Genomic DNA, 16,720 nt, shown 5'->3' with positions numbered 1-16,720 from the left:
TTAATTTAACTTATGATTTAAGTTTGGTGACAATTTACCTGAAATATTTACATAAAAACCCAAGTCATAAAATAAGACAAAGATCAAATGTCACACCCATCTACCCCATCATACAAATATTTTCTTTCTTTTTTGTTTTACCATTTTTTCCCCCAGTAAAAATGTAAAAATGTAAAACACATTTACAATTAAAAAAAACCTCAGGTATCAGATGCAACAAACTTTGGTAAGTAGTTTCTTCACCATCCTTGATTTTAATATGATCCTTGTTCTTAATTACTCACAAACTTCTTATGAATCAGTACTATAATTCTCATACAACTCTCTTTTTTTCTGAACTTGTTTGGTTTTTGCTTTTGTGATGATAACACTGACAATATTTCTTTTTGTCTTTGTCGACAGTTCATCCATTCGATGGTGCATTGGATAGTAATCGTCCAGGTCTTTAAGTCCACAACATCAGAAGTTTCGCCATAGGTGCGCGTTCGCCTCATGCTGTTCGTGTCAAGCTAAGGGTGTTCTTCCATATTATCAACCAGAGGGTCCATTGGTGCGACCGGCCCGAGCTCGGGCTGTTTCAGCCTCTTTATAGTGTTTTTCAAAGCTTGCCTCTTATTGCAGAACCAGACGCGCACCACCTCGCGATCATAGTTCAGTTTCTCTGCGATTTCCGTCATCTCCTTACCGGAGGGGTGAGTATTCTTCTCGAAGTGGCTGTTGAGGATTTCCAGGGCCTGCGGTGTGAAAGAGGTCCGGCGTTTGCGCTTTTTGGAAGGCTCGTTGCCGATAAACTCTGTCAGGTTCTGCATACCGGAGCGATGGCGGGCTTCCGCCTCGGCCATCCAGCGCTCCAGCACGGGCTTAATCTTCTGGGCGCTTTTTGGGGTGATGTCCAACTTCTCGAACCTGGCAGGATATAAAAGGCCAGGGTTCAGTTTGCCTGTCAGACTGCTAGCTATAGTGTTCTCTTGGGCTTCCTGTGGTAGGAAAAAGTGGCTTCTCAGGATGGTGTGTCTGGGGGAGAATTGAAAGAGAACAAGCTTACTCAAGTGCCCAGACCGGTTGAGGGGTTTCTGACCCAGTTGCCCAGAAGAAGGGGTCTCTTGGTCTAGGCCACCAATGGGACAGAGAGTTTTGTGGCCTCTACCCCATGGCTTCAGCTGTTGCGTGCTAAGAAACTAGTTAATCTATGCCAAATACCTAGTTTGTCCACTCCAGTACATCATGTTCCTTCATGTGTCGCTTTTATTGACTCTCTGTACCAATGATGCACTGAACCAAGAGGACGCTTCCACAGGCAGGTCCAAAAACAAACAAGCACCTAACTGATATCATAAAGAATTAATTCATTTATTGGCCTTGCATTTGTCTTGACTAGTGCTTCTGTACAATCAAATCCACAGATAGCATCACATACGATTAGGAATTCTCTCTTCTGCGAGATATTTTAATACATATTGTCAAATAAATAACACAAGCATGCAATAAAACATTTAAAGCATTATTAATTCACAAATGGCTTAAATTATTCACTCAAATGCAAGCAACCAACTTTTCCGTCTTCCTCAAGCCACCATGATGCTCATTTAATGTTTAATGCTAATACATTTTCACCTTCACTTTTGAATATGTCTGCAAGTTTATGGGGTCTCCAGGGAGGTAAATCAGACTAATATTTAGGTCTTACTTTGCTAATGCTGTAGAAACTTTGCTTTCTGTTCAAAAACAATAATGGAAATTTTGTCATGGTAACTAGTTTTACACTTCTTTAAACTAAGCACACAAAAAAATACAGCTAAATTTCACATAGTAGCCACCTGAGCTGCAAGAAATATATTCCTGGTAACAGTTTAGTTCAATATGTGGCTTTTTATTAGGGTTTTCACTGAATTATGGGAATTGTTTTGAATTGTGAGTGGATAGATATATAAGATTTTGTCTTAAAAAGGTCGTCTAAAGCAGTAGTTTGATAAACAGGTGGGTCACAACCCAGAAATGGCTAAAAGCAAAGAACAAAATAAACTGTGCCAAATCTAAATGTAAAAAAGGGAGGCGAATATATATATATATATATATATATATATATAAATAATATACATTATATATATAATATACATTAAATATATAAAATAATTATATATTTATAAAATCATTCCATAATTTATCTAGTATTATTTTTACTTATAATTAATAATTACATCTATAATTATGAATTATTTTATGAATATAATAGACATTCTTCGGCGGTGCGAAAACGCCAAAAAGTGGGTAGTTCCACAATTAGTTCTGGTACTATGAAAATGTTCCCGCAGTGCGAAAGGCCCTTATGTAAAATCGGAAGCAAATCCCCTTGAGTAGCAACGATCTGATCTAAAGCCTGTATAATCAGCCAGAGTGTATAGTTATAGAAGATCCATAAAAAGAGCTTTTGTCTCCAATGACTCCACTGAACGGGGATATTTCCAAAGTGTGTCTCATACAGACTTTAATGGAGAGATGTTTTAGTGAGTTTCCTGACCTGCGCTCCTATCCAACACATGGACATCTGTCAGGCAGACGGAGAAAAGCCCAGCTGAGAGAGGGGAGAGAGGTGAACTACTGCTCTCTGAAACAACACATATTCTCTCTTGGTCCTGAACTCCTGGACAGGCTCCTGTGAGGAGGCCTTTGATGGAATCTTAACTGGCATTTGAAAAGACGCCTGAAGCGGGGGCAAAGGCCCTCGATCTCCCAGTTCCTCAAACAAGACATTTTTTCAGTGTGGAGATGAGTGACAGCACCCTGTTAAATCCAACCGAGCAGGAAACAATACCGAAGTCCAGACATATGCCGACTTATTTATTAAGTCATGTTTTATTCAATTTCTTAATTTTAGACACTGTTCGCTGCAGTAATACGTGAAATAAGTGAAATATTTCAGCTTCTGGTGGAAGAGAAACAGCAGGGCTTATAATAATGCTAAAGCAGGTGGAAACAGAATCAACAAAAATCAAATCCTTATCATAGCCATATAAAACTGTGTTGGGTTGTAGCAGTAACACGATTAATTAATTAATTAATTTATTTATTTATTTATTAGTAAGAAAAGAAGGGAAGAGCAGGGATAATTGTTATTGGTCAATAATTGATCAATAATAAATGTGACATTGGTATAAACATTTTAAAATTCTCTTATGCTCATCAAGGCTGCATTTATTCAAAAATCAAAAATACAGTACATGTCACAGATCTGCCAAGCTCTCTCACTTCCACTACCCAGCGTTCCCTGTCACCTTAGTACTAACCTCCTGCACCTGTCAGTGATTACTCCCTATCAGTGCACTACTTAAGCACACACCTCAGCCTCAGTCTGGCCTTAAACAAGGAAAGTCTCGCTTACCTGGTCTCTGCGTATTCCTGTGAAGATTCCTGGTTCTCCACATCTGTTCACAAAGATATTTACCTGCTATACTGACCCAGTGGTCCAGTCGCTGAGGTGTGTGTTTTTCCATCCCCTTCGCCTCCTGTAAACATATAAGGACTGCTACCTTCATCTTCTTGCTGCTGCTCGTTCATTTTCTGTCATTCTACCCACCTGTTCTTTTCCGATCCTGCCCTCTGCTCCAATAAAGTTTTGTCTGGATTCATCTAACCCCTGTTCAGTGTATATTTCCTGACATAAGGCCAGACCAACACCAAAATATGGATCCAGATCGGCCCAATCCGTTCCGGGAGCCCACTGAAACACTTAGTCGGGAAATAACTCTGCACAGGGCAGCGCCTATCACTACCATTCTACCCACCTGTTCTTTTCCGATCCTGCCCTCTGCTCCAATAAAGTTTTGTCTGGATTCATCTAACCCCTGTTCAGTGTATATTTCCTGACATAAGGCCAGACCAACACCAAAATATGGATCCAGATCGGCCCGATCCGTTCCGGGAGCCCACTGAAACACTTAGTCGGGAAATAACTGTGCACAGGGCAGCGCCTATCACTACCAGCACTTCCACAGCACCCGCTCCTTCACCTGTCTACGTAGCCAGTCCCATGGTCAAGCCAGCGCACTACTCTGGTCTGGAGGAGGACTGCAATGGTTTTCTTCTACAATGCTCAATGACATTAGCAATTACAATGTTGTATAAAGCTGGTCCTGTTACTGCGTCTCTTCAAAATTTAGTTTCTCATTTCAAAGAGATTTTTGGTCGTCCAGTTGGAGATTCCTTTGTCTGTGACCAACTTTACCACCTGTGACAAGGAAGCAGTTCCATCACAGATTACGCCCTGAAGTTCCGAACTCTCGTTGCTGCAAGCGGATGGAACTAACAAACTCTTCTCACCACTTATCGCCAGGGGCTAAATACAGTGCTTCATTTGCAATTGGCCACTTACGATGACACCATAGGACTTGAGAAGTGTATCCAACATTCCATTCGAGTTGCTCGCCACATGCAAAGCTACTTAGAGGCTGATCCAAACTTGCAGACCTCCCTACAACATCTCCAGCCAGAGAAATCTGACACTTCAAAACCAGAACCCATGCTAGTGGATAATACCCAGCTGTATTTTACCGAAAGAAGCCGTCGTCTTTTGCCCAAAATGAGCCTCCAAGCTACCACCTTACAAAAAAAAAAGGACGGAGGCTTGCGGCCTTGCATTGACTATTGGGCACTCAACAAAATAACCATTAAATTCCGTTATCCACTTCCCCTCATCCCAGCTGCTTTGGAGCAACTTCGGGGAGCCTCCATCTTCACCAAGTTGGACCTCCGAAGTGCTTACAACCTCATCCAGATACATGAGGGGGACGAGTGGAAGACCGCCTTCATTACTCAATTTGGGCACTATGAGTACCTCATTATGCCGTAAGGCTTGGTCAGCGCCCCCTCTGTATTCCAGGACTTCATGAATGAGGTGCTCCGGGACTTCCTGAACCGATTTGTAATCGTGTACATAAATGACATTCTTATCTACTCTTGAAGCCTGACTAAACATCGCCGGCATGTTTCGGAGGTCCTCCAGAGGCTCCGCGAGTACAATCTGTTACTCAAAGCTGAGAAATGCAGCTTTCATTGGAGTACCATCCTCTTCCTCGGTTACATAGTAAGCAAGAACTGGTTCAAAACGGACAAGGGGAAATTATCTGCTGTTACCTCCTGGCCCACTCCTACCATGGTGAAAGAACTTCAGAGATTCCTTGGATTTGTGAACTTTTATCACCGATTCATCCAAAACTACAGTATCCTGACATCACCCATCTTCTGGACCCCCGAAGCTGAAGAAGCCATGTAAGCCCTGAAAACCGCCTTCACTACTGCACCACTCCTAAATCACCCTGACCCCAAGAAGCCATTCGTGGTTGAAGCAGATGCTTCTACTACTGGAGTGGGTGCAGTCTTGTCACAGCAGCAGAAGTCAACAAAGCTCCTTCCATGTGCCTTCTTTTAAAATAAATTATACCCGGTGGAGCCAAATTATGACATTGGGATTCATGAGCTTTTGGCCATTAAACTCGCCCTGGAAGAGTGGAGGCACTGGTTAGAGGGAGCCTTTCGTCCTCACTGATCATAATAATCTACAGTAATAATCTACAGTATTTAAGATAAGCAAAGAGACTAAACCCCAGACAAGCCAGATGGGCGTTGTTCTTTACCCATTTCCAATTCAGTATCTCCAATTGACCTGGCTCCTGAAACATTCAAGCTGATGCATTATCCCGACTTCATGTCCCCACTGACATCAACAGAGACCCCGAACCATTGCTTCCCTCCACTCTTTTTGTCAACCAAATCCAGTGGAGTATCGATGAACAAATCTCTGAGACCTCCAACAGTGAACCTGCTCTGCCGGGGTGCCCTCCAGATTGCACCTACATTCCCAGAAATCACTGTATTCCTCTCATCGAGTTGGCTCATTCATCCGTGGGTACTGGCCACCCGGGGACCGAACAAACCCTCTCGCTCCTACAACATCATTACTGGTGGTCTGGCATGGCTAATGACATCAAGCGTTTCATCCAAGGAAGTCAATAGTGTGCAATCTCCAAAGTTCCACGCCATCTACCATCTGGCAAACTTCTTCCTCTGCCCATCCCTTGATGCCCATGGTCACACCTAGGGGTGGATTTCATCACCAACCTTTTTCTGTTTCTGATGGAAATACCTGCATCCTGGTTATCGTTGACAGATTCTCCAATGCATGGAAACTGATTCCTCTGAAGGGACTCCCCACAGCCATGGAGACTGCAGAGGCCCTGTTTAACCAGGTATTTCGAAATTTTGGAATTCATGAGGACATTGTTTCTGACCGTGGTCCATAGTTTATTTCACGTGTGTGGAAAGCTTTCTTCTCACTCCTAGGTGTGACTGTCAGCTTAACACCCGGGTACCATCCACAATCCAATGGGCAGGTGGAGAGGAAGGTGCAGGAGATCAGCCACCTCCTTAGGACCTTCTGCCAGAGAAACTAGGACCCCTGGAAACGATTCCTCGCCTGGGGGGAGTATGACCGAAATTCCCAGGGACAACCATCAATGGGTCTCACCCTGTTCCAGTGCATGCTCGTCTTTCAGCCACCATTATTCCCCTGGTCAGGCGAGCCCTCGGAGAACGAGAGGGCATGGGACGAGGCTCATCAACATCTCCAGCGGACAGTGCGCAGACAAAAGATCTTTGCAGATACTCGGAGAAGGAACGCACCAGCAAACCAAACTGGACAACTTGTGTGGCTCTCTACGAGAGACATTCGTCTGTGCCTCCCCTGCCCTAAACTAAGTCCCTAATACATTGGTTTATTACAGGTCGTAAAACAGGTTAACCCAGTCACATACGAACTCAAGCTCCCCTCACAGTACAGAATTTAACCTGTGTTCCACATCCCCCTGTTAAAACCTCACTAGCCACCTGTGTTCCCGTACCACAGATCATCAATGACCCCATCTACACGGTCAAGGAGATTCTGGATTCCTGACGCCGTGTTGGCCGGTTGGAATATCTGGTAGACTGGGAGGATTACGGCCCAGAGGAAAGATTCTGGGTATCTCGAGATGATATCTTAGATCCTGCTTTCTTCAGAGAATTTCATCATCACCCACATCGTCCAGCGCCTCGGGCCCATTATAGGCCACCACAATCTCGGAGTCCTCGGTCTGCAGGAGCAGACCATGAAGAGGGGGGTAATGTCACAGATCTGCCAGGCTCTCTCACTTCCACCACCCAGCGTTCCCTGTCACCTGAGTGCTAACCACCTGCACCTATCAGCAATTACTCCCTCATCAGTGCACTACTTAAGCACACACCTGGCCTTAAACAAGGAAAGACTCACTTTCCTGGTCTCAGTGTATTCCCGTGAAGTTTGCTGGTTGTCCTCGTCTGTTTCCGAAGATATTTACCTGCTATATTGACCCACTGGTACAGTCACTGAGGTGTGTGCTTCTCAATCCCCTTCACCTCCTGTAAACATATAAGGACTGCTATCTTCATCAACTTGCGGCTGCTCATTTATTTTGTGTCATTCTACTCACCTGTTCTCTCCCAATCCTGCCCTCTGCTCCAATAAAGTTTTGTCTGGACTCATCTAACCCCTGTTCTGTGTATATTTCCTGACAGTACATTTAGAGTCATATTGTGAAATATTATTAATAATTTAAAAGAACTGTTTTCTACTTGCATATATACTGTGTATATATATATATATATATATATATATTGTGACGAGTCGGCTGCCTCCCCCCTAATTATCATCATCAACCCCTCCCTTAATCGCTGCCCTTCACCAGGCTCCCGACAGGCGTGGGTGTCTGAGAGAGACGGGGCGCATAATCATCCACAATGCACAAGTTACTAAAGTTATTTGACGGTAAGGAGAGAGAGAGCTAGAGAGAGAGCACGCACTTCTGTTGCATGATCTTGATTGCTGTTCACTCCATTAGCACATGCATTTGGATTAAAACTAAATCATAAATATAAAGCGAACAAAAATTATAGGGGCATTCGCTATAAACAACATTTATTTTAAACGTCAAGCATACACGACTTTATAGCAAAATTGAAACTAGCAGACTGTGTGAAATGCGCCAAGTGTCTCTCTCATTCTGCATTTATTTTGTGTCATTCTACTCACCTGTTCTCTCCCAATCCTGCCCTCTGCTCCAATAAAGTTTTGTCTGGACTCATCTAACCCCTGTTCTGTGTATATTTCCTGACAGTACATTTAGTCATATTGTGAAATATTATTAATAATTTAAAAGAACTGTTTTCTACTTGCATATATACTGTGTATATATATATATATATATATATATATATATATATTGTGACGAGTCGGCTGCCTCCCCCCTAATTATCATCATCAACCCCTCCCTTAATCGCTGCCCTTCACCAGGCTCCCGACAGGCGTGGGTGTCTGAGAGAGACGGGGCGCATAATCATCCAGGTCTGGCAGCGTGTGATGAGGCACACCTGAAGTGAATGGAGCCTTGTCACCGCCGCTGTTAAATGCCGAACGCGCCTCTCCTCGAGAGACCGGTCTCTTCCCCCGTGCATGCACGCTGGCGTCCTCGTGAGTCCAGGAAGGGAGCATTGAGGGATTTCCGGGCCACCGAAGACGCAAGCTGCCGGACCCGCGGTCCGGACAAGAACTGCACCCATTACATGGCCGTCTGGCCAGCATGCCGGGCTGTCTAGTCCCGTCAAACGCTGTGGGCGAAGAAAAGGATGAAGCCGCCGCCCCTCGCGCCCCGGACCAGAGAGGGGAGCGCGTGCGGTTCGCCGGACTCCGCCCCTTGCCTGGACCCTTCCTTCTCGAACCCTACCCCACCTTCACCATTTCCCCGCACAACGAGGACACCAGATCCCCGTTGGGATGCACCGATACTGCGCTCTTGTACTCGTACTTGTAAAAATGCCCCGATAGCAAAAAGCCGATATCACACAACGTGTGAATAGAGCTGTGTCCAGAAGAAGAAACACCAAGAACAGAACAGCAGAGAGTAGATTCAGGGGCTACTCCCAGTGTGTCAATCACTACTACTTCGTTTTGTGATTACAGTATTGAGCTGCTGCAATGGAGCAGCTCTAATGCGCCATTAAAATGAACAGTGAAAGTAACAAAAGCTTTTACAATACATTTTAACAGGTAAATTAAATGTGGAAATAACGGAAGGAAGTATCTGTTTGCTAAATGAAGCCATCTAACATGATTCATATTATTATTATTATTATTATTTTGTTTCTGTACCAAGTATTAAAAAAAAAAATTACAAATGCTGTAAAAATACAGGTATTTAGGAGTACCAAAAATGAAAGCATCGGTATAGGACTAATTCTGAAAAATGTGGTATCGGTGCATCCCTATATATATATATATACAGTATATATATATATATATATATATATATATCATAGTCACATGATCCTTTAGAAATCATTTTAAAATTTTTGATAATGAAAACAATTGTGCTGCTTAATATGTTTATATGGAATAGAAATGTCTTTACTGATACTACTGATTACTGATAGATTAATGCATTCTTGCTGATTAACAGTATATAGATACTTAGATAGATAGACAGATAGATATAGATTCCGACTCAAGATGCCAGATTCAAAACAATTTATAAATGTAAGTAATACAGCTAATAACATCTACTGTATGTAAATGATGTTTGACACAAACTTTCAAAGGTTTGGTCTGAACATTTACTAAATATATATTACAATTCTCTCTGCTCTCCCCATTCAAAAGATGTCTGGTAAAAAGCAGATAATTTTTTTTTTTTTTTTTTTTAGGTGAATAAAGACGGCAGCCTTGAGATAGAAATGAAGCGAGCAAACTGCAGTGGGAAAAATAGGTGTGATTAAATATATATGCAGTCATGTTAAGCAGCTCTTCTGCCCAATTTGTCATGCAAATTATAGATGGCAGCTTTGCAGCCTGAGACATGAATCATTGATGTGAATCCAGTGTTTTGGTGTGGATTAATGTTGTAAATCCACACGGCTTAAAAGTGGAAAAGCGATTCCCATCTCGCAATTATGTGATGATATGACATCTTATGAGCATCCGTGTGCAACAGTGCATGCAAAAGAAGGCTTGTGCCAGGAATGGCTGTGAACCGCACCATGTAAAAGGAGGAAAATTTAATTTGACGCACTGAGTATGGTGTATTTAACAGATTTAAACAAATGTATTTTATGATTTCATTGCAGTGATGTCAAATGCTTCACATCAGTCATAAGGCATCTGGATTCTTCGGACTTTAATAATGACCCTTGTCTCTGCTGATGTTAACTAAACTAAAGCATGTGAAGTCTGCCTTTAAAGCCAAAAACACTCTGCACACTGTCATGTCCAATGTCATACAAATGAACAAATTATGAAAAAATCCCCCTTGCTTTCTGACGAGATGAAAGGATGAATATAGAGAAAAAACATCACATCACCTGTTTACTTTGGAAACGAATGGCTTTTAATGTATGCTATAAATATCTAAATAATGTATGCGGATAAATATTTCACGCAGGATTTTTAAGACTTTCTGCACTAGTTTGAAGCTTCATTAGGAATTCCCTCACTCACCCTGCACCGAGCAATTTCAGGTTTTATCGGTCGTATGTTGCTGATATGATGAAATTTTAAAAAGCGTGTGACGGCGGCATGTCAGATAAACACAAGTGTCTCATCAGACGAACCATAAGCCTTTTATAATCCCGCTGCATTAAAATCAGAAGGACACAGGAAACTCTGAACTGTAAACCTTAATGTGTCACACAGTGATGTTGTGTGGCAAGGTCAGAGTTCACTCAAACAAGGTTTGAGTAATTTTATATCAAGTGGTAGTATTTAATGCATGTTGTGTTTTTATTATTTAGAGTATTGTTCATATTGCACGATATATTGCCCATATTACACATATTTTGCACTTTCCTTGAATAGGGCATACTTTGTCCTGTATTACTTTTGTAGAGTACTACAGGCACAAATCCCATGTTTATGTTGTAAGAACTATTATGAATGTTAGATATAATACTGCATCGCACAATTAAAATACATTATTTTAACTTATAGCCAAATAATGGTAGTAAAACATATATTCATTTGTTAACTAAGTACCGAAAATGTAATATTTACACATTATCAGTTTATTAACAATTTATTGACTGCATTCATCAAGCTCAACAAGAAACCCCTTTTTTTATTTATGGGAAATTAGTTTATCAGCAAATGCAAATCATTATTTGGTTCAAAACAAGCCTCTTTTTTTCTTGAGGTTGACAGTCACCATACTTTTTTTTTTTTAAGAAAACCGTTTCAGGTCCAATTTTGTACCCTATTTGTGGAAAGTGCCTTCTACCATTGAGCACGCAGTAGCTGAACTAGGTTTTATGCATTGATTTTCTTGCATAAATTTTCTTTTTTTTTCCTATTCTTATTTATTTCCAACAGCAAAAACCTCAAAAGTTTTGAGTTATAAGATATGGCATGCTCTGTAAATGTAATCTGACATCACATTTGTCCTCTTTTTGGTGCAGATTTCCCCCTGATATAAAAAGTAACTACTGAAGTCCTCACAATGCACAACATAATTTGAACTATAATGATGATGTTAAATATTTGATTTACTAATACTACAAAATGTCCTAGTTTATGACCAAACCCGTGTCACTGTTGCACTCTGGAAAACCACATTTTATTACCGCTGAGAGTCATCATAACTGTGTGTTTTTTTTTTGTATTATGTATGTTATGTTGTGTGTGTCAAACAAGTGCAGTGCTGTGGAAAATAATTTCCCCCTTGGGGACAATAAAGTTAAAGTTATAAGTTAAATGTCAAGCCCTGTCAAGTTACTTTCAGCTAAATGTCATGTGAATACATGGCAATGGACTTTAGAAATTATTAAGTGGTTTAAGTGCTTCTTGTAATACCACAGCTGATGTATTTTACATTAGAAACCGGATCTTCTCATAGACAGTGCAAAGATGAGTGGAGACAAGCATAGACTGGAATAAAATAGATGTGTCTGACATAATTGCACATCTGTTATGAATGTTTAACAGCTCTGTTTAACATCTTAGTTATTTGTGGTTAAATATAAATAGGGTACTACTTGGATAAACCTGGGTGACACTAATGCGCAAAGTAGACTACTATCTATCTACCTATCTATAGATTATGATCACCTGATTATGGTGTTGCTTATGCTATAGTTTGCAAATTAACAAAAATTATTTTGTATATTTTTTTTCTTTATAGTTATTTTCCTATTTTATGATCACCTGATGATGGTGTTGCTTATGCTATAGTTTGCAAATTAACAAAAATGATTTTGTATATTTTTTTTCTTTATAGTTATTTTCCTATTTATATAATATAATATAATATAATATAATATAATATAATATGTGTTTTTTTTAATTGTCAGTAATATTAGCTGTTAGACCTCCATACCTGCAGATGGCAGACTGGCTGTAGGCAGGGCCTTCAGTTGCACTGAGAGCCTGGCCCACCTGAGTTTGAGTCAGACCCAGAGACAGCCGGCGAATTTTAAATGCTTTGGCGAATTCTCGAATCTCCTCCAGTTTCACACCATCCACCTCACTGGGGGCAGTCTGAGGGTCTACAAAACAGAAGAGAAAAGATCAAAGCTGCAACTCTCCATTCACAAATTCATAACCTTCAAACAAAGCAATGTTACTCTGTTTTTGCTTGGGTTTTTTTATATATACAAAATAATATTGACATTGAAGACCTTCTAGCTATTTCAAGCAGATGCTTGAACAAAGGATGATTTCTATGAAATCATTTTTATTTCAATATATTGCAATTATGTTTTTGATTTGGCTTATCTACCTCTTGTTACTTTCTTGCATGATCTAATATAACATGAATATCTTAAGAGTCTTTAAAGACTAAATGCATTACTGAATTTAAGCATAATATGACTCTGACAAGGATGACTTCAAAATAGCTTCCATTTATCTATTATTCCTGTTATTTTCCAACCATTGACTGATTTTTCTTAAGATATGGTTTCTGATTTACAGGCTTACATGTAATGTAAGTGTGAAAGTCAGTGACAATAAAATCAACACTACATTGAAATCTGTTCTTATTAGCCAAACTAGGAATTACACTTCTCAAATGAATGTTTCCGTGAATTGCATTCTAAAATGCCTTTCTGAAAGCAATGCATATTCATTTTATGCCATATTATTGCTCATTTTGCTATAAAATACAGATGTATGCAGAGGTTCAATTTCAATTTGATTAATTTAGCAGCTTTAGAAATGCACTTCAGGGTGTGTAGTTTCAAGACGGCATTTTAGTTTAATAAAACCTGATTGGGTATTATACATCACTGCCAGGTGGTCTTACATCTTGCTTACATAAGAAAAGTTTGGCAACTAAATAATTCATGGGCGTCATTATGAATGAATTATTAAAAGAATCCATCAGATATATTTAAAGTCAAAATCTATTGAACCAGCACCCTGTCACTCCCCATATGCAAATCAGATGTTGAAAGCTGAACTTGCTCCTATGCAACATTGAAAAGTTAAATGCAGCAGTTTTGTATTCTGACCACATAATAATCATTAATGACAAACCATAAGGGCACATTATTGTGTTCATCGCTGAACTGTGCAAATTAATTCCTTTTTAATAATACTCCTAGATTTAAGAATTTGACACAAAAAGGACAACCATGACCCAATCATTTAATGTCTTAACGAAGCCCAACAGTATGATTTTATATTGTTATTGTGATTTCTACCTCATTGAATAAAATACAAATAAGATTAGCCAAATCCAAAATGTGCACAGTCCTTGAAAATATGCCATTTTTTCCATCTGAGCTGAACATGGTGGCTGTGGGGGTCAGTCAGACTTTTTTTCCCCTCCATTCAAAACATGTTCTGGGGAATTAATGTTAGCCAAGGACATCGCGACAAACACAATCTGGCATGGAGAGCTGCGCCACGGCGGTAAACTGATGAAATGAATACAGAATGCTAAAGGTATTGTGTATGTTTTGAACAAAACAAAATAAAAAAGAAAAGAAAACACAACAGTCCATCGGTTATATCCACAGCAAGTTGATCAATGGCAACTTCCTGTTTATTAAATTTAAAACTCTGATGCAGATGGTTTTAGGCCAATTGGCGATGACAAATGAGAATTTATCTAAGTAAAACAGTTTTTAAAAGGGCCGCCGTGACTCTGACAGGCTGGAGGGAGTGATTTATATGTGGTGCTTCTGGAGGCCAAAGCCGTTCTAAACACAACCTTCCTTTCATTAGGTCCACAGTTTGGTCAGCTAGATGGCAGAATCAACTAAAATTTGATAAAAACAGAATAAAAAGGCAGCATATTTTTCGTTAACACTCGTCTAAAAAACAGAAATCTACAATTTTCTTTGTGTAAAGCATTTATGTGTAATAAAAGTGGATCAGCTAACACGTAGAGATGCGGTGCACACTCACTGCTGACTAGCTGCCCGACGCTAAGAGCCGAGGATGAGGATGATGATGTTGAGGAGGAGGAAGAAGCTTGGCGGAGGGGGCTCTGGCTGTGGGGCATACGGAGCAGACTTGGCTGAGACACAGGAGGAGCCTGTGAAGTCTGACCGGCCTGCGACAGCTGTGAAAACACACACGTGAGCTGTTACACACACTTAAGAAGGTTCATACACACAAGGTGAATTTGATATATTAGCAGTATATACATGGTACTTCATGGTACCTGAATTACCATGGTAGATGTTGAAGGTAATAAAGTAATATTCAAGGTTCAGTACAAGTTAAATCCAATCAACAGCATTTGTGGTAAAATGTTGATTACCATTTCATTTTCATTCATTTTGACTCATTCGTATGTTTTGTTAAAAAAAGGGATTGAGGTTATGGTGAGCCATTTACAATAGAAGGGAATGGGGTCAATTTTAGAGGATTTTAAAACAAATATAAAACTTAGAATTTTACAAAAGCACTCACGTTAATTAGTCTGTTAAAAAGTATTATTTGAGTTGCAAACTCATAATTTTTTGGTTGTTTTTGGTTAAAAACTAAACGTTATCATTGCAAAGAAGCTGTAAAATTGGATATAATTTACACAGGAAAGGCTAATAAGTTGCATTCTCACACTAAAATCATGTTACCACACATATTGTTTCCATCTTGTGATTATTCTATTGTCTTTCTTTACCTGTAGAAAAAATGACTTTATTTGTATGATTTTGTTTCTCAGCATTTATGAACACACTATTCAGAAAGCATCACAATTTTGAAGATTAAATCTGATCATGAAAGCTGATCTGATCATGATAAAATAAAGAGATTGTTTCCATTTTAAGAGACAAGAGATTTGGAGTCATGTGGTTATTTACAAGGCAAAACTGCTGAGTCTTTTATTAGAAATTCATAGCCTCTTTATTAGAGATGAAAAATGTGGACGGGTGGAGATTTTAGAGGTTGCATTCACTCCCCATGCAACTTCTCATTGAACATGACTGTCAGATACTTTAAAGTGCACAAAAGAAACAACTGTATTTGGCTATTCAGCACTGAAACCTTAACACAAAAAGGAAAACACACAGCCCAGAAATCAAAATTATGTGTCTACAATATGAGTCATTATTATGGGCAATGTGGCATGACTGCAGCACCATACATTTTCATGTTTTTTGCACCATCGAGCACCTCTTTTAGATGGTGCATCTCCACTCTTCAAGAAAGCAAGCGTCTCATGTCTAAAAGTGGGTTGGCTTCTCTCTGCTGTTCTCTTGCACTATTAATTCTCCTCTGTGTGTTTGTGCGTGAGTGTGTTTTTCTTTGGATGCTGAGAGATGTCAGTAGTGTTGCACACACTGTCAGAACTGTCGACAGGTCTGTGAGAATTACCGTGCTTCAGTGGATCTCTCTGCCGCCACTGTGTATGACAGCCATAAATTATCACTGCATGAAAATGTTTGGGAGTCAATTGAAATGCAGACAAATCCACAAACATTATTTCAAATGCATTCCTGCGGTTACGTACGTGATCAGAGGTTCCAGTAAATATGACACGGAGTTGCTCCAACAGAAATGAGGTTGACCTATAGATGCTTTATAGCCAACCGCTGTAGATTATAGGGTGGGATGGGGAATAATATGCATGCCTGTATAGTCTGCTGTGTTTTGCACTTTTGTTAGGCTCTTTATTTGCATTATTTTAGGTGCAAGGCCTTTAAATGCAGTGTTCCTATGCTGGGCTGTATGATTGGGTTATCTTGGCATATAGTATCTGACTTATACGTTTTTGGCTTTATTATGTTGTATATTATAGGCTACTATGGGATTATTAGCACATAGGCATTTTTCACAAAATGAATGTCAACACATCAGAGTCATATTTAGCACTTTAAATGTTTCTTATGTTGAAATTTTATATTCAATAATATGTTTTCAGGTACTTCATATAAAATCTAATTTACATCAACACACCATACAGTCATTATTTTAAACAGTCATTGCATACCTGCTGTCCAGGTTTAATGGGTGACAGTGTGATTCCCTGGGTGTTGATCACTGGCAGGATCTGGTTACCAATCACAGTGGCTATAATCTGACCCTGTGCATTGGTCAGCAGCTGCGGTGTGACTGGCTGGACCTGCAGTGAGGGAGTGCCGCCCCCTGATTGGCTGGAAGGTCCTACAGAGTTTGGCATCAGAGGGATCGTACCAATGATCTATTAAGACGGAAGGG

The 16,720-nt window shown here is 40.0% G+C and overlaps 1 protein-coding gene across 2 annotated transcripts in view; it reads right to left on the bottom strand.

Moving 5' to 3' along the window:
- Positions 1-420: 420 nt before the first annotated feature.
- LOC107696499 (POU domain, class 6, transcription factor 2-like) overlaps positions 421-16,720 on the bottom strand; it is a 112,734-nt gene continuing 96,434 nt past the window's right edge. For both annotated transcript variants that reach the window (XM_016496858.1, XM_016496857.1), the window contains 4 exons: positions 16,494-16,703; positions 14,462-14,618; positions 12,426-12,594; positions 421-1,014 (listed from right to left, as the gene is read on the bottom strand). In XM_016496858.1, coding sequence (XP_016352344.1) covers positions 510-1,014; positions 12,426-12,594; positions 14,462-14,618; positions 16,494-16,703 — 1,041 coding nt within the window. In that variant the 3' untranslated portion in view covers positions 421-509. The remainder of the gene's footprint in view (positions 1,015-12,425; positions 12,595-14,461; positions 14,619-16,493; positions 16,704-16,720) is intronic.

This window comes from Sinocyclocheilus anshuiensis, unplaced genomic scaffold (assembly GCF_001515605.1).
Source record: "Sinocyclocheilus anshuiensis isolate Anshui unplaced genomic scaffold, SAMN03320099.WGS_v1.1 scaffold931, whole genome shotgun sequence".
NCBI lineage: Eukaryota > Metazoa > Chordata > Actinopteri > Cypriniformes > Cyprinidae > Sinocyclocheilus > Sinocyclocheilus anshuiensis.
The sequence above is the reverse complement of the archived record's forward strand: the minus strand, read 5'-3'. Positions and strand labels throughout refer to the sequence as shown.